General features: G+C 41.4%; 1 protein-coding gene across 3 annotated transcripts in view; it reads left to right on the top strand.

Moving 5' to 3' along the window:
• LOC139577168 (EGF-like repeat and discoidin I-like domain-containing protein 3) overlaps positions 1-21,886 on the top strand; it is a 204,313-nt gene that overhangs the window by 120,938 nt on the left and 61,489 nt on the right. For all 3 annotated transcript variants that reach the window (XM_071404062.1, XM_071404063.1, XM_071404061.1), the window contains one exon: positions 2,193-2,374. In XM_071404062.1, coding sequence (XP_071260163.1) covers positions 2,193-2,374 — 182 coding nt within the window. The remainder of the gene's footprint in view (positions 1-2,192; positions 2,375-21,886) is intronic.

Consider the following 21,886-nt stretch of genomic DNA (forward strand, 5'->3'; position numbering starts at 1 on the left):
CATTTTGATTGATTTGATTTTGATTTGAGACTTCACGCGAACAGAACTCAGACCATCTCTCCAGATCTTTTGAGGGGTCTAAGTTACTTTGGACGGCACTGAGTTCACAAAAATTGGCTGAAAGGGAACAAGTGTGGAAACATCCTAAGGGTGAGCAGTCGTAAGAAGCGTTTTACCTACCCAGGTCTTAAAATTCATCCTCAGTTAGAAAAATACTTATCTGTAATTATGTGCAATTATGTGAAGTTGGTGGCTGAAGAAAATCACTCATCACAGACTAAGTGTACGCAGCAGGTCTGAAAACACATGACACCTTCATGCTTAAGCCTAGCTCGATGACATGCTGGTTTATTCGCCTAAGAAGAGTGCCTCTACTCTCGCCTAATATTTAGCAGTCATGCATAGCTGTGAGTTGGGGACGCTCGAGAACGCTGTGGGCAAAGGCCTTAAAGATGCTTTGCAAAGCAGTGTCATAGCAGCCTGTTAATGCACGCCTGAGCAAAACACTAAAAATAGCATTAAGCCCAAAGTAGTTAGAGAAGCACTAAAACCAGGGGTACAGACGAAGCTGGGCTGTTACCCCTTTTAACCCTTCCAGTCCCCCGCAGGGTTCCCCTTCACCCGAAACACAGGGGTGGATGGTTGAGATGTAGCACATTGAGTTGGTCTATTTTGAAAAGAGAATGACATTTTGTTTTAGTTTGATATGATTAGTCAGAAAATCTGAAATGTTCTAGTTGCATTACATATACAAAGCGCCCATTATTTGTTGTGGAGTTGCATTTGAAGAAGACTAATTTACGTAGCATAACTGCATTTCTCCGGACGATAAATCAATCCCAAAACGTACAGTTATTATTGCTACATGGTCAAATCGTTCCATTCCCATGCATCATGTCACTCTAATTGACTACAGCGTGAGGTAGGTGGAAACTTACAAACTGTTGTGTTCTTTGAGAGCAAAACAGATGTTTTTGCACACAGACTAGCAATTATAAAAAGGAGGGAAGGTGCTAAACACCTGACAGTCGAGGGCTGTTGTGTGTTCTTGTTCAAATCGAAACAATGCTGTTTATGCTTCCAAGTACTGATGTAAGAGTAGCCAAAATGTGCCATTCCTTGGTTCACATTCACTCACTACGATGGGCATGTGAGGAATCTACAGTATGTAGTTCGTTTTCAATTTGTTTTCAACTCTCCCATGTTTTTAATTAATATTTTTAAGAATTTCTGGGATGAGGCCCAATTGTTTGATTTTGCTTAAGAAATTACATCTTTGACACGGTGTGCATTATAATGGACACAACAAAAAGAAGCACTCCCAAGTTCAGCACAAGAAGCATTTTGTCTTTGAAAAGCGTTGTCAGGGTATACAATCCACAGATGCGGCTGTTAAAATGCTGCTAAAGTACCTGGACATGCTGCTTAGCAGATCCTCAGTAAAAAGGATTCTTACACTTTGGGTGATTTCATTTGAGCCATATTGGTGTCATGCCTCTCCACTTTAGCTCTGGAGCATTGATGGTATATAAACCCTGCTTGGGTCTGTTGACTGTGGTGATGATGTTGTCCAGGCAGAATAGTTGGAGTTCCTTTGGAGCCAGTCTGAGGGCTCTCTTTTTGGTGGAGGACTTAGAGAAGAGACCCATGGCTCCTGTGGAAGAGGATGGGTTGCAGGATGACCAGAAGGGCCCTCTAACTGAGGGAAACATTTAGGAGATGAACCAGATCAATGACATTAGTTTGAACACGTGTCAAGGTGACCTGACTCTTTTCGACATCAAGGACAGGATTTCCATGGGAGAGAGCACCAATACGATTTCGGTTAGCGAAGGCAAAAACTCAGTGTTTAGGACTGAGACTCTGCCTGATGTAACGGAGGGGAGCCCAACCATGGAGTACATCTTGTTCTGAGACAGATGGACATGGACAGAAAATCATGGACTGAGGAAGGAACATTGAAAAGCAGCAGTGCTGTAGAGAATGGGACGGTGGACCATCAGATTATTCCTATGAAGAAAGTATGCTGCTCCTCTGGTGCACACCTATACATATGCCTTATTAAAATATTCATGTTTTGAACAACCTCTATCTTAAACTCACTAGCCAGATACCTGTGAAACGTATGATTGCAAACGTATTTCATCCTTTATCTAACCCTATACATGTCTGTTTTTGTTCTGTATTCTCAGAATGCTCTGGACCACTTGGCATGGAGGGGGGCATCATCTCCAACCAGCAGATAACAGCCTCATCCACACATCGTGCTCTGTTCGGCCTGCAGAAGTGGTACCCCTACTTTGCCCGGCTCAACAAGAAGGGCCTGGTCAACGCATGGACGGCTGCCGAGAACGACAGATGGCCCTGGATCCAGGTAAGACTCAGATACCAGCTGGGAGAAACGAGTCACTCAGGTTACTAGACAGAGACAGATGTGCCCACTAAAACTCCTCACACACCAGAGCGAATCTGAGACGTGTGTGTGTGTGTGTACATCTGAATGTTGCCGTTAATGCAGTATTAACTGGAGTTTAGGAAGTCAGGATTTGTGACGTACTGTATTTGTTTTTAGAGTTGAAGTTACAGTACTTATATTATGCTTGGGTCCTATTTCAGTTCCTATTTTTGCTTGTAGTGTGACTTTACAGTTAATTAGTGTGTCAGTTGACTAGTGCCACAGTGCTGATTGGGTTTAGTGGCAGATTAAACAGTGAGAGCTGGACAGAACAGCTGTTGGTTCCACTCCTGTGTGTATTACCAGTGGGGTTGCTGGAGCGAATCACAGCATGTATGTGCTAAACCTCCGGCGTTCTTTCGTTCAGAAATGCAAATGCATATCCTTCACTCAGACCTACACAGTTGTGTACTCCGAGATTTGTCTCAGAGGTGCCAGTTCAGGCCTCAAAGTGTCTGTTTGGTTGGATTCGTAATAGCAACAATAAGTACATTTCACTGTGTGGATATTGAAAGCAGTTAGTGAAAGGAAATGATATAATAACTATCCCATTGTGTCTCTAACAATAGACATGGATTATGGATTTATTTATTTTTTAGCTGTCATTTCTAAGTGTGTCCCAAATCTGTGTTATAGATCACAGAAATTAAAGAGAGCGATAAACAGAAAGGGGGGGCGAGAGAATGTGTAAAAGAGAGATAGGAGGAGAGGGTATATAGAAAGAATGATCCACAGAGATTATCTGAGGAGAAATGCAGAGCGAGAAAAGACAGACACATGCATGAAAGGGAAAGGTGAGCGAGACTGAGAGAAAAACAGAGTGCGAGAAGAAGTTTATTTGCGTTGTTTGTAATGTATTTTTTACTTATTTTGTACATAATGTTGCCACTACCATCTCTTTTGACCGAAAATAACCTCTGGACATCAGGACTGCGATTATTCACCACGGAATGGCAGAATCCTTTTTTCCCTTTAACAAATCTGACGAGCCCAACGCGAATGAAGTACTGCTTTCTCGGGAACAGGCCCAGATCCCCGTGATTTGCAAGTGGCCAGAGGGCGGGCTTCTTCTGAGAATTCTTTGGCTATCGAATAAACCCCCACTTCCTTCCATTCTGCTAGCAAACGTGCAATCTTTGGAGAATAAAATCGATGACATACGCGGAAGATTAAACTACCAACGGGACATTCAAAACTGTAATATCTTATGCTTCACGGAGTCGTGGCTGAACGACGACACTATCAACATACAGCTGGCTGGTTTAAACAGTTCAACATTCACAAGACCGAAGGGCCAGACGGATTACCAGGACGTGTGCTGCGAGCATGCGCTGACCAACTGGCAAGTGTCTTCACTGACATTTTCAACCTCTCCCTGTCCGAGTCTGTAATACCAACATGTTTTAAGCAGACCACCGTAGTGCCTGTGCCCAAGAACACTAAGGTAACCTGCCTGAATGACTACAGACCCTTAGCACTCACTTCTGTAGCCATTATCGCAGAAACCCTAGACCCACTCCAATTTGCGTACCGCCCAAACAGATCCATAGATGATGCAATCTCTATTGCACTCCATACTGTCCTTTCCCACCGGGACAAGAGGAACACCTATGTGAGAATGCTATTCATTGACTACAGCTCAGCGTTCAACACCATATTGCCCTCAAAGCTTGTCGATAAGCTAAGGACCCTGGGACTAAACACCTCCCTCTGCAACTGGATCCTGGACTTCCTGATGGCCACCCCCAGGTGGTAAGGGTAGGTAACAACACATCCGTTACGCTGATCCTCAACACAAGGCCCCCGCAAGGTTGTGCTCAGTCCCCTCCTGTACTCCCTGTTCACTCATGACTGCACGGCCAAGCACGACTCCAACACCATCATTAAGTTTGACGATGACACAACGAGACAGCCTATAGGGAGGAGGTTAGAGACCTGGACGCGTGGTGCCAGTAGAACAACCTCTCCCTCAACGTGATCAAGACAAAGGAGATGATTGTGGACTACAGGAAAAGAGAACCGAGCACGCCCACATTCTCATCGATGGGGCTGCAGTGGAGTAGGTTGAGAGTTCCTTGGTGTCCACATCACCAACAAACTAAGATGGTCCAAGCACACCAAGACAGTCATGAAGAGGGAACGACAAAACCTATTCCCCCTCAGGAGACTGAAAATATTTCGCATGGGTCCTCAGATCCTCAAACGTTTCTACAACTGCACCATCGAGAGCATCCTGATTGGTTGCATCACTGCCTGGTATGCCAACTCCTCGGCCTCCGACCGCAAGGCACTACAGAGGGTAGTGTGAACGGCCCAGTACATCACTGGGGCCAAGCTTCCTGCCATCTAGGACCTCTATACCAGGCGGTGTCAGAGGAAGGCCCTAAAAATTGTCAAAGACTCCAGCCACCCTAGTTATAGACTGTTCTCTCCTGTTCTCTCTGCTACCACACGGCAAGCGGCACCGGAGCACCAAGTCTAGGTCCAAGAGGCTTCTAAACAGCTTTTACCCCCAAGCCATAAGACTCCTGAACATCTAATCAAATTGCTACCCAGACTATTTGCCTTGCCCCTCCCCCTCTTTTTACACTGCTGCTACTCTCTGTTGCTACTCTACTTGAATAACTCTACCTAAATGTATATATTACCTGAACTAACCGGTGCCCCCGCACATTGACTCTGTACCTGTACCCCCCTGTATATGGTCTCGCTATTGTTATTTTACTGCTGCTCTTTAATTACTGGTTTCTTTTATTTCTCACTCTTATCTGTATTTGTTTTAAACTGCATTGTTGGTTAGGGGCTCGTAAGTAAGCATTTCACTGCAAGGTTGTATTCCGCGCATGTGACTAATACAATTTGATTTGAAGACAGAGTGGAAGGGAAAGGTGAGCAAGACAGTGCGAAAGAAGACAGAGAGACACATGGGTGGAAGGGAAAGGTGAGCGAGACAGACAGAGAAACAGAGGGAGCGAGAGAAAAGCAGCCAAGCGCATGGAGCATATAAGACAAATCTGAGATGACGTGGCCACTGAGGTGGTTTGTTTGGCTTTAATGATGCCACGTGGGATAATGTTGGGGATTCTGTGGAGCTCTGGCTTCAGGAGAGGGGCTCTGGGTAATTGGGACATGAGTAGAGTCGTGTAGACTTCTCTCAGCACTATGTGGTTTTAGGCGGTATGTTCTGAAAGTTTGTGTGTGGGTGTGTGTGTGTGGGTGTTTTGTGTTTTCCTAGTGTCAGGGCCAGCCCTGTCATGGTGTCAGGTTTAACACTCCAGTTCTGTGTGTTTGTCTGATGATTTATTGTATTGACAAGATAGCCAAGTGACCGCGCTAACAATGGAAATATATGTCCTCAATGATTGAAGGCAGACGAGATCAGGTGGGACCATTCTAGCAAATGAGAAGGCAGATATGTGTGTGAACAACATGCACAACAACTAAGTCGTTTTTGTCAAAGTTGCCAGAATTCCACATGTATCCACTTATATCAGTACATTTGTAACAGCTTAAACATTATGAAACTTCTATTTGATCAAATGAGCCTTACTTAATTTGACACTCTCATAGACATCCATACAAAAAAGGGCTTATGTCACCCGGACAGATTTTGGGCGGAGTAAAACCTCTCCCTTCACCTCTTCCTCTCTGCTCTGTATTATTGAATAGCAAATAAATCAAACAGACAGTGTCATACTTTTAATAATACTGACATTGTGTATTTACACACTTTGTGTGGTTGTATTTCCAAATATATTGTATATATAACTGTATATATAACCTTTTATAACTGTGTGCCTGTGTTTGTGAGCCTGTCTGTGTTTCTTCACGCATCTCTCTTTGTAAGGGAGCCTGGATTGTCCTCATTAGGGCTCACACACACATGACATTGCTTCGCGACACTCCAGGGAAATCTGGTGTTGGCGTGACGTTGACGACATACCTCTCTGGTGGTTCTTGGATGAATTGAGATGCGACGATGTGATATGAATGTCTAAAACAAATAAAATCACTTGTGAATGCTAACAGGGTTAGGCTATAGATGAGAAGAGAAAGTGTTACTTTTCATTGAGGGGATGCAGCTTCTACTGCTCTACTCCACTCCACCCTTAACTCCAATGTTTTGGAAATGCAAAGCTCTGCATACAGTCATTGAAGAGTTAATTAAAAGGGAAAAAGCTCATCACCACCACTTGCTTTAGTACTTTAGAACAGCCATGGCTTGGTATTTGTGTCATGGTTTGGCATTTATAGACATTTACTGATATGTCACGGTTTACGGACGCCCTTAGTAAGAGTCAAAGTTTTGTAGAGACATTAAAGCATTAAAGCATTATTCACGTTGCATTATGGGCATTTTTGGACAGGAGTTGTATTATGCTTTTACACGTGCCATATATTGTGGGAGCTAGGAAATGTCCTTCTCTGGTGGTTCTCGTCCTAATATCTGAGCTGCAAAAGTCCTGTACTCGGTTGCCCAAAAGCATTTTAAGGCTACGTTCATCGTTAGAACCTTTGGAGGAGCATTATTAAATCTCTGTTTCCCAACCATCAGTTGCTTTTGAAAACACTTGTTATTTAACGGCTGCTGCAGACCACTTGTAGAACAGCTAAGTACATTGTTAGATTATTTTTTGCCCTTCCGTGTCACTTTATACACAGATCTCCGCTAAGCACAAAATCAAGATGTTTATCTGTCTTTCTGTGACCGCCGATATCTTTAAAACTAATGTTACAAGTGACTACAAATACAAAGTTGCCCATTTCTTTGCATAACAACCAAAGGATATAAAGATCAGTGGAGGCTGCTTAGGGGAGGACAGCTCATAATAATGTCTGGAACGGTGCAAATGTAATGGCATCAAACAAATTGAAAACATGTGTTTGATACCATTCCACCTATTCCGCCCCAGCTATTACCACGATCCCGTCCTCCCCAATTAAGGTGCCACCAGCCTCCTGTGATAAATGTTTCAAATGAAATCCGAGATGACTGTATAAAAAGGTACATACAGTATAGGCTGCATAGATCTATACATTTCAATGATATTGAAATCAAGTTCATATTAATTGAATTGAGTTTTATTCAGCTATTTGTACACCACTCTCTGTCATTTTTGACTCTATATATTTCATGATGTGTAACGTGCACAATGATGCACAAAATCTTGATTTAGTGCATTATAATAGGTTAAGCATTAGAATAAACCGGCTCAATATTTGTAGCCAAAGGTGATATTATCTCTCTAGGAGCTGATCTGTCAATGGTATTGTGGAATAATTCTAATGTTAAATTGAGATTGGAAAGGGAGAAAGCTGATCCAAGAGCAGTGCTTCCTTTCTTTCGATCCTATCAAAATCAATAGATGCCTCAACAATGCACTTAAGAACATTCACCCATTCACCATCGTTCACACTCTCTTAAACCTTTGCCCCACCCATCTCTTTAAGGGTTGATCTGAGCGTTCTGTCCTAACAACAGCAGTCAAGCACCCAAGTTAACTGCCAAACATTGGCTAGCTTGCTATCTACTTCCAGACACAAATGAGAGAACACCTCACTGACCTATTTACTCGCCCTAGCAGAGCTGGTTAGGCTGTTTTTATTCTATCCAGAGCGTTGGTGACTGCAACTGTGCTGCTGGCAACAATTTACACTTTTTTGCCAATGTTTACTGACACCAGCCATATTCAATGGGTGTTGAGCATTCGTAAATTTGTCAGTTATTCTGCACTCTGGCACACTCAGACGAGAGTGCTTGAAATCGGAGTAGATAGCCAGAGTGAATTTACCAGCTACATCTATCAACAGTTGTCGCAGTGACATTCTATTGAAATGCATACTTGCATAGTGGAGTCTTTTGTTAAGACATGTAGCTAGCTATCTAAACAATGAACCATAATCCCAACTCATGACGTTACTAACCTGCATGAATCTACAGGTAGCTAACCAGCCAGGTTCAATTTTAGCTAGCTAACATTAGGCTATAACTAGCAAAGCAAATGGCTTTGAGTAAATAATAAGTCATAATAATAAGATCATACACGTAACATTAGCTAGTGAGCCAGCCAGCTAATGTTAGCTAGATAGATAACAGTACACATTAACTTGGAATGAAAATGACTTTCTGTCAAAATTAGAAACGTGTAATATCCAAAAATGTAGATAGCTAGGCTATCTTACCCATATACATCATGGATGGATGCTTCTCCTGGTCACGGAAGCCATGGTTGCCCTTATTTTGAAGATGTAATCCGGAGACAGGTGTTTTCTCCATCTCCTTAGCTATCATAATCTAATTCCACTTATTTCAAAATTCGGTCTTCCAGAGCAACACTTATGCAGTTCTACTACGCAATATATATTTTTTAAAGCCGCGTTAGACAGGATTACCTACCCATACTAACCAACTCAAATAGACAGAAACGTGCTATATGGCAGACCAATCCGAACTCATCTCTCGCCATGTCCAGCCCATTCATTATCTCAGCCAATCATCGCTAACAGGAAGGTTGCTGTCTTTTTGTGTGTTAAACCAACTAGGCTCATAATTTAACATTTTTATTCATATTTACAGATGGCATACAAGTTTGTTATTAAGGCACAGGTAAGTTCACATGTTCCAGAAGGCATTTCTAAGTTCACGTTCAAATGGCTCTCCTGTGAAGTATTGACCCTCGACATACGCCTAGTTTCCTGAAAAGAGTCACATATAGGCGCAGGAGAAGGGGAATAAAGCATGCAAGATGAAGATCTGTTTTTCATCACACAGGGTTCTTTGGTTGTGTCAAGGACACAGGCCAATCTGATGGCCACAATGTTGGCAATTCTCTCAACAATTACAAGCCCCAATCTTGATTTGAGAGCATAATCAACTCTGAATATCTATCCAGCTGATGTGTTCTGGGCCCGTTGTGTTTTTCATTTTTTTATGCTGCAGATCGATTGTAGCTTCCATCAATTTAATTGTCTGTATCAATTCCAATCACCCAAATATTTGTTTGTAAATAATACAGTACCAGTCGTAAGTTTGAACACATCTACACATTCAATTTTTTTCTTTTTTTTACTATTTTCTACATTGTAGAATAATAGTGAAGACATCACAACAATAAAATAGCACACATGGAATCATGTAGTAACCAAAAAAGTGTTAAACAAATCAAAATATATTTGAGATTCTTCAAAGTAGCCTTGCCTTGATGACAGCTTTGCACACTCTTGTCATTCTCTCAACCAGCTTCATGAGGAATCCTTTTCCAACAGTCTTGAAGGAGTTCCCACATACGCTGAGCACTTGTTGACTGCTTTTCCTTCACTCTGTGGTCCAACTCATCCCAAACCATCTCAATTGGGTTGTGGAGATTGTGGAGGCCAGGTCATCTGATGCAGCACTCCATCACTCTCCTTCTTGGTCAAATAGCCCTTACACAGCCTGGAGGTGTGTCTTGGGTCATTGTCCTGTTGAAAACTAATTATAGTCCCATTAAGCTCAAACCAGATGGGATGGAGTATCGCTGCAGAATGCTGTGGTAGCCATGCTGATTAAGTGTGCCTTGAATTCTAAACAAATCAGACAGTGTCAACAGCAAAGCACCCCCACAACATCACAACACATCCTCCATGCTTCACGGTGGGAACCACACATGCGGAGATCATCCGTTCACTTATTCTGCATCTCACAAAGACACGGTGGTTGGATCCAAAAATTTCAATTTTAGACTAATCAGATTGGTGTCCTTTAGTAGTGGTTTCTTAGCAGCAATTTGATCATGAAGGCCTGATTCACACAGTCTCCTCTAAAAAGTTGATGTTGAGATGTGTCTGTTACTTGAATTCTGTGAAGCATTTATTTGGGCTGCAATTATTTTTTTTCTTCATTTTATTTAACCTTTATTTAGCTAGGCAAGTCAGTTAAGAACAAATTCTTATTTACAATGACGGCATACCAAAAGGCAAAAGGCCTCCTGCGGGGACAAGGGCTGGGATTTAAAAAAAAGTTTATATATATTTATATATATATATATATAGTACAAAATACATATCACGACAAGAGAGACAACACAACATAAAGAGTGACCTAAGACAACAACATAGCAAGGCAGCAACACATGACGACACAGCATGGTAGCAGCACAACATGATAATTTCTGAGGCAGGAAACTCTAATGAATTTAATCCACTGCAGCAGAGGTAACTCTGGGTCTTCCTTTCCTGTGGCGTTCCTCATGAGAGCCAGTTTCATCATAGCGCTTGATGGTTTTTGCGACTGCACTGAAATTTTCCAGATATTGACTGACCTTCATGTCTTAAAATAATGATGGACTGTCGTTTATCTTTGCCTATCTGAGCCGTTCTTGCCTTTAATATGGACTTGGTCTTTTACCAAATAGGGCTATCTTTTGATGTCTTTGCTATCGTTCTAAAATGTAGAAAACAGTAAAATATATAGAAAAACTCGGAGTAGGTGTGTCCAAACTTTTGACAGGTACTGCATATGTATACACATATTTTTTAAATATGTTTTTGTTAATTATTTTCCACTAACCCTTCCACACCTCCCCTAAATGAAAACTAATGAACAACAACACTAATGAACTAATGAACAAACTAATGAACAACAACACTTAGGCTTCTACTTCCAGGTTATACATACTATATACATTTTACAGATACAATCTATTTTACAATAGTTATCTTTTGTTTGTTTTTACCTCTATCCTTCCGCTATCCTCAACCCCTCCCATCTTCATTTGAAGTCGGAAGTTTACATACACCTTAGCCAAATACATTTAAACTCCATTTTTCACAATTCCTGACATTTAATCCTAGTAAAAATTCCCTGTCTTAGGTCAGTTAGGATCACCATTTTTATTTTAAGAATGTGAAATGTCAGAATAATTGTACAGAATTATTTATTTAAGCTTTTATTTCTTTCATCACATTCCCAGTGGGTCAGAAGTTTACATACACTCAATTAGTATTTGGTAGCATTGCCTTTAAATTGTTTAACTTGAGTCAAACGTTTCGGGTAGCCTTCCACAAGCTTCCCACAATAAGTGGGGTGAGTTTTGGCCCATTCCTCCTGGCAGAGCTTTTGTAACTGAGTCAGGTTTGTAGGCCTCCTTGCTCGCACACACTTTTTCAGTTCAGCCCACAAATGTTCTATAGGATTGAGGTCAGGGCTTTGTGATGGCCACTCCAATACCTTGATTTTGTTGTCCTTAAGCCATTTTGCCACAACTTTGGAAGTATGCTTGGGGTCATTGTCCACTTAGAAGACCCATTTGTGACCAAGCTTTAACTTCCTGACTGATGTCTTGAGATGCTGCTTCAATAAATCCACATAATTGTCCTGCCTCATGATGCCTTCTATTTTGTGAAGTGCACCAGTCCCTCCTGCAGCAAAGCACCCCCACAACATGATGCTGTAACCCCCGTGCTTCACAGTTGGGATGGTGTTCTTCGGCTTGCAAGCCTTCCCCTTTTTCCTCCAAACATAATGATGGTCATTATGGCCAAACAGTTCTATTTTTGTTTCATCACACCAGAGGACATTTCTCCAAAAAGTAGGATCTTTGTCCCCATGTGCAGTTGCAAACCGTAGTCTGGCTTTTTTTATGGCAGTTTTGGAGCAGTGGCTTCTTCCTTGCTGAGCGGCCTTTCAGGATATGTCGATATTGGACTCGTTTTGCTGTGGATATAGACATTTTTTGTACCTGTTTCCTCCAGCATCTTCACAAGGTCCTTTGCTGTTGTTCTGGGATTGATTTGCACTTTTCTATTCTCATAGTTTCTTCAGATTGTAAATTAAAGATCACATTTTTTGTTAAAAGTATTATTATACTATTGTTCGATTGACTATGACTTTTCAAATCACCCAGTAGTGCTATCTGCAGAGTTAGCGCCAAGTTAATGTTGCAATTCTTCATCCATTCCTGGACCTGCGACCAAAAACAAGCTACATGTGGACAGTACTAAAACAAAATATCTAATGATTCTGTCTCTTTGTAGCAAAATCTGCAGAGCTGGAGTGGTTGTATCCTCCATATATATAACATTCTATTGGTTCCAAGATAGTTGTATAATAATATTAATTTAAAATTCAAAGTTTTTATTCCGGCGTCGTTTTGCGTATCAGTTCATAAACCATGTGCCTTGGAATCTGCACATTGTAAATCTCTTCTCAACTATTTTGAGATCTCTATGGCACGGCTGTCAATATTTGGTCCTTAAATGAAACTCTTTCAAATCACCCAGCAGTACTATCTGTAGAGTTAGCTCCAGGTAAATGTTGCAATTGTTCAGGCATTCCTAGACCTGCAACGAAAAACAAGCTTCATATGGACAGTACCAAAACAAATGATCTAATGATTCTGTCTCTTCACAGCAAAATCTGCAGAGCTGGGATGGTTGTATCCTCCATATATATAACATTATTTTGGTTGCAATCATTTTTTAACTTGCAACCAACTTTCTATGGCTTGTTTTAAAAATAGCAATATTTTGGAGATTATTTATTTTTCAAATAACCAAAAGGGAAAGGTTGTAATCTGAATAAAGAAACAAAAGCCCATTCTTGAAAAGGGTGAGACATTCTTACTAATCTGCTAGAGAACCAGTTCAGATTTAAGTATAACTTTTGTATGACTGATGCCTTTAGTGAGAGGTCTAATGCTTTAATATTTAATCATTCCTGTCCTCCGAATTCCTATTCATTATATAAATAGGCCCGTCTAATTTTATCTGGCTTGAATATTTTTTATATTAATCATATTTTTAATATGATTAAAAAATAGGTCGCTAGGTGTAGGCAAGACCTTAAGCAAATAGGTCAACTGGGATATAGTTCATCAGGGTGATATTTCCACAAATATACAGGTATGTTCCTTTCCGTGGTAGCAAGATATTTTCTATTTTTAACCTCTAAAGGTTGTTTTTCTTAGCAGTTCACACATGTTGAAATACATTATTTAATGTACAGCTGTAGGACCTTATTTGAGCTATATTGTCACAGCAAAATAATTCTGCAGCAACAGGATTTTAAAGTTTAGTCCATTATGTTGCTTTTATCGGTGGTTAGGCTGTTAGCTGACCAGAAGTAGGTTACATGAAAAGTGCAATACTATTAATAATGTGTTAGTGTGTATTTATGTAAGTTATGTAAATCACGAAGCTCATCTGCCTTTCATGCAGTGCCAAAAACTCATCAGCAACAAAAGAGGGATCAGATTAAGATCCTACATCTGTAGGCACTGCACTGCGGAACACCTCACAGGGTTTATCAGATCACAGTATATGTGAACATATGTGAACAACATGAATTAAATGAAGTAATAATCATGATCAGTCATTTCTACTGGTCAGTGCTGACTTCCTCCACACAGTAAGCTATAAAGTTCAAACCACTGCAGAGAAACGACATTCACGACTTTAGGCATCTACTAAGTCAGTGGAACTAATCGGCCTGGCATGAAAACATATTCTTAATTCTGACAAGAACACAGTATGTGACTGGTCCATTCTGACTCTAAAGAATGTGTAGGGGCATTATTACAGCCTGTGTGAATGACACAGTGTCAGCGCTGAGGGGGATGGATCTACGTGACTCAACCGATGTGCCACATTAGCGGCTTAAAACGCAATCCTTCCTCCATTTAGGTCTTGAATACTTTGGCAGGTCCTCTGCCACTTCAAAAAACCACAGGGAAATAAAAATAAATGCTTGTCGAGGAGACCATTGCCAAAACTAATTGACCATTTTCATACAATTACTGTATAAAAGAGTGGAGGATTTTAAGGACGACAGAATATCTTGAAATTGCAGTTTAAGAGTGGGATGATGTGAACTACAGCAGTGAGCTGGAAGGACTGAGTTTCTGATAACACCCGGTCTCACTTCTGTCTTACCTCAAGAAGCGGGAGACATCTTACTCAAGAAGCGGGAGGCATCTTACTCAAGAAGCGGGAGGCATCTTACTCAAGAAGCGGGAGGCATCTTCCTCAAGAAGCGGGAGGCATCTTCCTCAAGAAGCAGGAGGCATCTTACTCAAGAAGCAGGAGGCATCTTACTCAAGAAGCAGGAGGCATCTTACTCAAGAAGCAGGAGGCATCTTACTCAAGAAGCAGGAGGCATCTTACTCAAGAAGCAGGAGGCATCTTACTCAAGAAGCAGGAGGCATCTTACTCAAGAAGAAGAAGCAGGAGGCATCTTACTCAAGAAGAAGAAGCAGGAGGCATCTTACTCAAGAAGAAGAAGCAGGAGGCATCTTACTCAAGAAGAAGAAGCAGGAGACATCTTACTCAAGAAGAAGAACCAGGAGGCATCTTACTCAAGAAGAAGAACCAGGAGGCATCTTACTCAAGAAGAAGAACCAGGAGGCATCTTACTCAAGAAGAAGAAGCAGGAGGCATCTTACTCAAGAAGATGAAGCAGGAGGCATCTTTCTCAAGAAGAAGAACCAGGAGGCATCTTACTCAAGAAGAAGAAGCAGGAGGCATCTTTCTCAAGAAGAAGAAGCAGGAGGCATCTTTCTCAAGAAGAAGAAGCAGGAGGCATCTTTCTCAAGAAGAAGAAGCAGGAGGCATCTTTCTCAAGAAGAAGAACCAGGAGGCATCTTACTCAAGAAGAAGAACCAGGAAGCATCTTACTCAAGAAGCAGAAGCAGGAGGCATCCTTCTCAAGAAGAAGAAGCAGGAGGCATCCTTCTCAAGAAGAAGAAGCAGGAGGCATCTTTCTCAAGAAGAAGAAGCAGGAGGCATCTTACTCAAGAGGAAGAACCAGGAGGCATCTTACTCAAGAAGAAGAACCAGGAGGCATCTTACTCAAGAAGCAGGAGGCATCTTTCTCAAGATGAAGAAGCAGGAGGCATCTTACTCAAGAAGCAGGAGGTATCTTTCTCAAGAAGAAGAAGCAGGAGGCATCTTTCTCAAGAAGAAGAAGCAGGAGGCATCTTTCTCAAGAAGAAGAAGCAGGAGGCATCTTTCTCAAGAAGCAGGAGGCATCTTTCTCAAGAAGAAGAAGCAGGAGGCATCTTTCTCAAGAAGAAGAAGCAGGAGGCATCTTACTCAAGAAGAAGAAGCAGGAGGCATCTTTCTCAAGAAGCAGGAGGCATCTTACTCAAGAAGAAGAAGCAGGAGGCATCTTACTCAAGAAGAAGAAGCAGGAGGCATCTTACTCAAGAAGAAGAAGCAGGAGGCATCTTTCTCAAGAAGAAGAAGCAGGAGGCATCTTACTCAAGAAGAAGAAGCAGGAGTCATCTTACTCAAGAAGAAGAAGCAGGAGGCATCTTACTCAAGAAGAAGAAGCAGGAGGCATCTTTCTCAAGAAGAAGAAGCAGGAGGCATCTTACTCAAGAAGAAGAAGCAGGAGGCTTCTTACTCAAGAAGAAGAAGCAGGAGGCATCTTACTCAAGAAGAATAAGCAGGAGGCATCTTACTCAAGAAGAAGAAGCAGGAGGCATCTTACTCAAGAAGAAGAGGCAGGAGGCATCTTACTCAAGACGCAGAAGACATCGTACTCAAGAGGCAAGATGTGATCCGACTCTACTGGCTCTAACAGATTTGCTAAAAATATATATTGATTGCAGATGGGTTTAATGGTTGTATTTTATGAAGGGTGGACGGTTTGTTTTGAGTACATACTTACACTACACTGTTAGTGGGGAAACTGTGTAGCAATGTACAGATAAGTGAGGTTCTATTGTCCCAATAAGCACCAGCAAATTACAAAACTTTGAAGAGCAGCCATGATGGCGGCAGATGAGGGGCCATCTGACCTCAAACCCTTTCCCGTTTCAGAGACTCGACTGGGCCATCTCTTTGAGACCTCCCCCTCCATGGAGTTCACACTGAGCACTTCTCGTATCCCTGTCACTGCCGAATTGAGATCATGATGGGGGAAATTATCCTCATGTAATGCAGTGTCATTTTGATATATGGCCGGGGGAATTATGGGCCTTTTATGTCAGTCCGCTCATACTGAATCAATTTTCTCAAACTGACAATCACCGCTGAGCAGTATCCAGGCAGATGTTCTCAACAGAGCCTCACTCAGCGTGAACTAAGACACCACCAGTATTATGTGGAGTGACTGAAGTGTGTTTGTAAGTGGTCATTATCCGTGCAAAGAATCACACCAATTACCTGAGCACTAGGCCTTTTAGTCACAGTAGACTAATGAGAGAGAGAGAAGATGTTCATGTTGTTCTCCAGAATATGAAAAAAAACAAGAGATAAGTGGGTGTTCATTGTGGCTTTGATTGCATTGAGGATGCTGTGTAAGACTTTGTCAAGAAGACTTGAGTTACTGTAGTCAGCAAGTGAAGAAGTACATGCTCAGAGTGCATAGTCGTACTTCATTTCAGAGGCTAAGTTTGGCCCTTGTGGTGGTGTTCCAAGAAAATATTGTCTATCCATCATTATCATGAACAGGGGCCTTTTTGGTTTTCACAGTATGATGTCTCTCATTTTTGTGGGACACAGTTCATTTGAGTTTCCCCTGATCTCACCCCAGGATGTTACGTGTGGTAGCAGCCGTTGTGAGGAAGTAGCAGTTGCCAAATGTACGGTGCATTCAGAAAGTATTCAGACCCCTTGACTCTGTCCACATTTTGTTATGTTTACAGTCTTATTCTAAAATGGATGAAATATTTTTTTTTCACTCATCAATCTACATACAATACCCCATAATTACAAAGCAAAAACAGTTTTTTAGAAATTATTGCAAATGTATTACAATTAAAAAACTGATATCACATTTACTTAAGTATTCAGACTTTGTAGAAGGACCTTTGGCAGCGATTACAGCTTAGAGTCTTCTTGGGTATGATGCAACAAGTTTGGTACATCTGTATTTGGGAAGTTTCTCCCATTCTTCTCTGCAGATCCTCTCAAGCTCTGTCAGGTTGGATGGAAACCGTCGCTGCACAACTATTTTCTGATCTCTCCAGAGATGTTCGATCGGTTTCAAGTCCGGGCTCTGGCTAGACCAATCAACGACATTCAGAGACTTGTCCCGAAGCCACGCCTGCATTGTCATGGCTGTGTGCTTAGGGTCGTTGTCCTGATGGAAGGTGAACCTTCGCCCCAGTCTGAGGTTCTGAGCGCTCTGTAGCAGGTTTTCATCAAGGATCTTTCTGTACATTACTCCGTTCATCTTTCCCTCGATCCTGACTAGTCTCCCGGTCCCTGCTGCTGAAAAACATCCCCACAGCATGATGCTGCCACCACCATGCTTCACCATAGGGATGGTCGCAGGTTTCATCCAGATGTGACGCTTGGCATTCAGGCCAAAGAGTTCAATCTTGGTTTCATCAGACCAGAGAATCTTGTGACTTTTGGCAAACTTCAAGCGTACTGTCATGTGCCTTTTACAGAGTGTCGTTTGTCTGGCAATTCTACCAAAAAAGTGTGATTGGTAGAGTGCTGCAGATATGTTTGTCCTTCTGGAAGGTTATCCCATCTCCACAGAGGAACTCTGGAGCTCTGTCAGTATGACCATCAGGTTCTTTGTCACCTCCCTGACCAAGGCCCTTTTCCCCCGATTGCTCAGTTTGGCTGGGCAGCCAGCTCTAAGAAAAGTCTTGGTGGTTCCAAACTTCTTCCATTTAAGAATGATGAAGAACACTGTGTTCTTGGGGACCTTCAATGCTGCAGAAATGTTTTGGTACCCTTTCCCAGATCTGTGCCTCGACATAATCCTGTCTCGGTGCTCTACGGGCAATTCCTTCGACCTCATGGCTTGGTTTTTGCTTTGACATGCACTGTCAAACTGTGGGACCTTATGTCGACAGGTTTGTGCCATTCCAAATCCTGTCCAATCAATTGAATCAACTCTAATCAAGTTGTAGAAACGTCTCAAACATGATCAATGGAAACAGGATGCACCTGAGCTCAATTTCGAGTCTCATAGCAAACGGTCTGAATACTTAAATAAGGTATTTCTGTTTTTTATGTTAAAAAATGTGCAAAAAAATTGAAAAACCTGTTTTCACTTTGTGTTTATGGGGTATTATGTTGTAGATTGATGAGGAAAATGTGTTATTTATTCCACTTTAGAATAAGGCTGTAACGTAACAAAATGTGGAAAAAGGGAAGGGGTCTGAATACTTACCGAATGCACCTCAACACTGTTCTAATATTATTTTGACCCAGTTATGACTGTTGTGAAAATGAATCAGATTCAGATTAATCTGAGGCTGTGTGTGTGTGTGTGTGTGTGTGTGGGTGTGTGGGTGGGTGTGTGTGTGTGTGCCCCTGTCTTTGTTTCTTTCCATATGTGTTCATTCAGCACAGCAGCAGTCCTTAGTTACCACCATAGTCTGTCCTCTATTACAGCAGCAGTCCTTAGTTACCATCATAGGCTGTATTCTATTACAGTTCTGTCAACATATGGAGCTATTAAAATTAATAATAAAATAACTTCTGACTGAAGAAAAGACTCTCTCTCTATCTCTCCTTCTCTCTGATAATGATCATACTGCTGTGCGTCAAACTTAAGGATTCTAACTGAAGCCCCAACCCGTCTCTGTCAGAAGTGCTTTAGTTTGGCAGTATATTGACAGGCTTGATTGGATTGACTGGCTGGCTGGCTGAATATGGTGTGAGAGGATAGACTAAAGTTGCATTCACACACAGTCCTGAGGAAGATAGATGACCTTGACAGGAACAGATAAAATATTTGAGTGTAATGGCCAGAGGATGTCTGACACACACCGATGTGCCCTAGGAGGAAGTCCACTGTGTGCAGCTCACCCTGCACTAACATAAATAACATGATACTGTTGAAGTAATATGGCTGCAGGTTCATCTGCCTCACCTAAAGCCCATTCTGGTGGGAAGCTGCTATAGACCACCAAGTGCTAACAGTCAGTATCTGGATAACATCTGTGGAATGCTTGATAATGTATGTGATATCATCAGAGGTATATTTTCTGGGTGATTTTAAATATTGACTGGCTTTCATCAAGCTGCCCACTCAAGAAAAAGCTTCAAACTGTAACCAGTGCCTTATCAGTCAACCTACCAAGGTAGTTACAAACATCACAGGAATTAAATCATCAACATGTATTGATCACATCTTTACTAATGCTGCAGAAATTAGCTTGAAAATATTATCCAGATCCATCGGATGTAGTGATCACAATATAGTAGACATATCTAGGAAAACCAAAGTTCCAAAGGCTGAGCCTAATATAGTGTATAAGAGGTCATACAATAAGTTTTGTAGGGATTCCTATGTTGTTGATGTAAATAATATTTGTTGGTCAGTGGTGTGTAATGAGGCGCAAACAGACACTGCACTTGACACATTTATGAAATTGCTTATTCCAGTTACTAATAAGCATCCACCTATTAAGAAAAGTACTGTAAAAAATGTTTAAATCCCTGTGGATTGATGGGGAATTGAAAACTTGCATGGTTGAGAGGGATGTGGCAAAAGGAATGGAAAATAAGTCTGGCTGCACAACTGATTGGCAAACTTATTGCAAATTGAGAAATGCTGTGACTAAACTGAATAAAAAGAAGAAGAAACTACACTATGAAATAAAGATAAATGACATAAAGAATGATAGTAAAAAGCTTTGGAGCAACTTCAATTATATTTTTGGGAAAAAAGCAAACTCAGCTCCATCTTTCATTGAATCAGATGACTCATTCACAACAAAACCAACTGATATTGCCAACTACTTTAATGATTTTTTCATTGGCAAGATTAGCACATTTACGTATGACATGCAAGCAACTAACACTGACACTACACATCCAAGTATATCTGACCAAATTTTGAAAGACGAGCATTGTCATTTTGAATTCTGTAAAGTGAGTGTGGAAGAGGTGAGCAAAGTATTGTTGTCTATCAACAATGACAGGCCACCGGGGTCTGACAACTTGGATGGAAAATTACTGAGGATAATAGCGGACGATATTGCCACTTCTACTTGCCATATTTTCAATTTAAGCTTACTAGAAAGTGTGTGCCCCCAGGCTTGGAGGGAAGCAAACACCATTCCGATACCTAAGAATAGTAAAGCCCTCTTTACTGGCTCAAAAGCCTACCAATCAGCCTGTTACAAATCCTTAGTACATTTTTGGGGAAAAATTGTGTTTGACAAGATACAATGCTATTTTACAGTAAACAAATTGACAACAAACTTTCAACATGCTTATAGGGAAGGACATTCAACAAGCACAGCACTTACACAAATTACTGATGATTGGCTGAAAGAATATTATGATAAAAAGATTGTGGTGGCTGTTTTGTTAGACTTCGGTGCGGCTTTTGACATTATCGATCATAGTCTGCTGCTGGAAAAATGTATGTGTACGGCTTTACACCCCCTGCTATATTGTGGATAAAGAGTTACCTGTCTAACAGAACACAGAGGGTTTTCTTTAATGGAAGCCTCTCCAACAAAATCCACGTAGAATCAGGAATTCCCCGGGGCAGCTGTCTAGGCCCATTTATTTTTTCAATATTTACTAATGACATGCCATTGGCTTTGAGTAAAGCCAGTGTGTCTATGTATGTGGATGACTCAACACTATTCATGTCAGCTACTACAGTGACTGAAATGACTGCAACACTTAACAAAGAGTTGCAGTTAGTTTCAGAGTGGGTGGAAAGGAATAAGTTAGTCCTAAATATTTCTAAAACTAAAAGCATTGTATTTGGGACAAATCATTCACAAAACCCTAAACCTCAACTAAATCTCGTAACAAATAATGTGGAAATTAAGCAAGTTGAGGTGACACATTTTTTGGAGTAACCCTGGATTGTAAACTGTCATGGTCAAAAAATATTGATACAACAGTAGCTAAGCTGGGGAGAGCTAAGCTGTCCATAATAAAGCGCTGCTCTACCTTTTTAACAGCACTATCAACAAGACAGGTCCTACAGGCCCTAGTTTTGTCGTACCTGGACTACTGTTCATTTGTGTGGTCATGTGCCACAAAAATGGACATAGGGAATTTTTAATTGGCTCAGTACAGAGCAGCACGACTGGCCCTTGGATGTGCACGGAGAGCTGATATTAATAATATACATGTCAATCTCTCCTGGTGGAAAGTGGAGGAGAGATTGACGTCATCACTACTTGTATTTATGAGAGGTATTGACATGTTGAATGCACCGAGCTGTCTGTCTGAACTACTGGCACACAGCTCGGACATCCATGCATACCCCAAAAACATGCCACAAGAGGTCTCTTCACAGTCCCCAAGTCCAGAACAGACTATGGGTAGCGCACAGTACTACATAAAACCATGACTACATGGAACTCTATTCCACATCAAGTAATTGATGCAAGCAGTAAAATTTGATTTAAAAAAACAGATAAAAATACACCTTGTGGAACAGCAGGGACTGTGAAGCAACACAAACATAGGCACAGACACATGCATGCACACACGATAACATACGCACTATAC

The sequence above is a fragment of the Salvelinus alpinus genome, chromosome 5, assembly GCF_045679555.1.
Source record: "Salvelinus alpinus chromosome 5, SLU_Salpinus.1, whole genome shotgun sequence".
In the NCBI taxonomy this organism is placed as follows: Eukaryota; Metazoa; Chordata; class Actinopteri; order Salmoniformes; family Salmonidae; genus Salvelinus; species Salvelinus alpinus.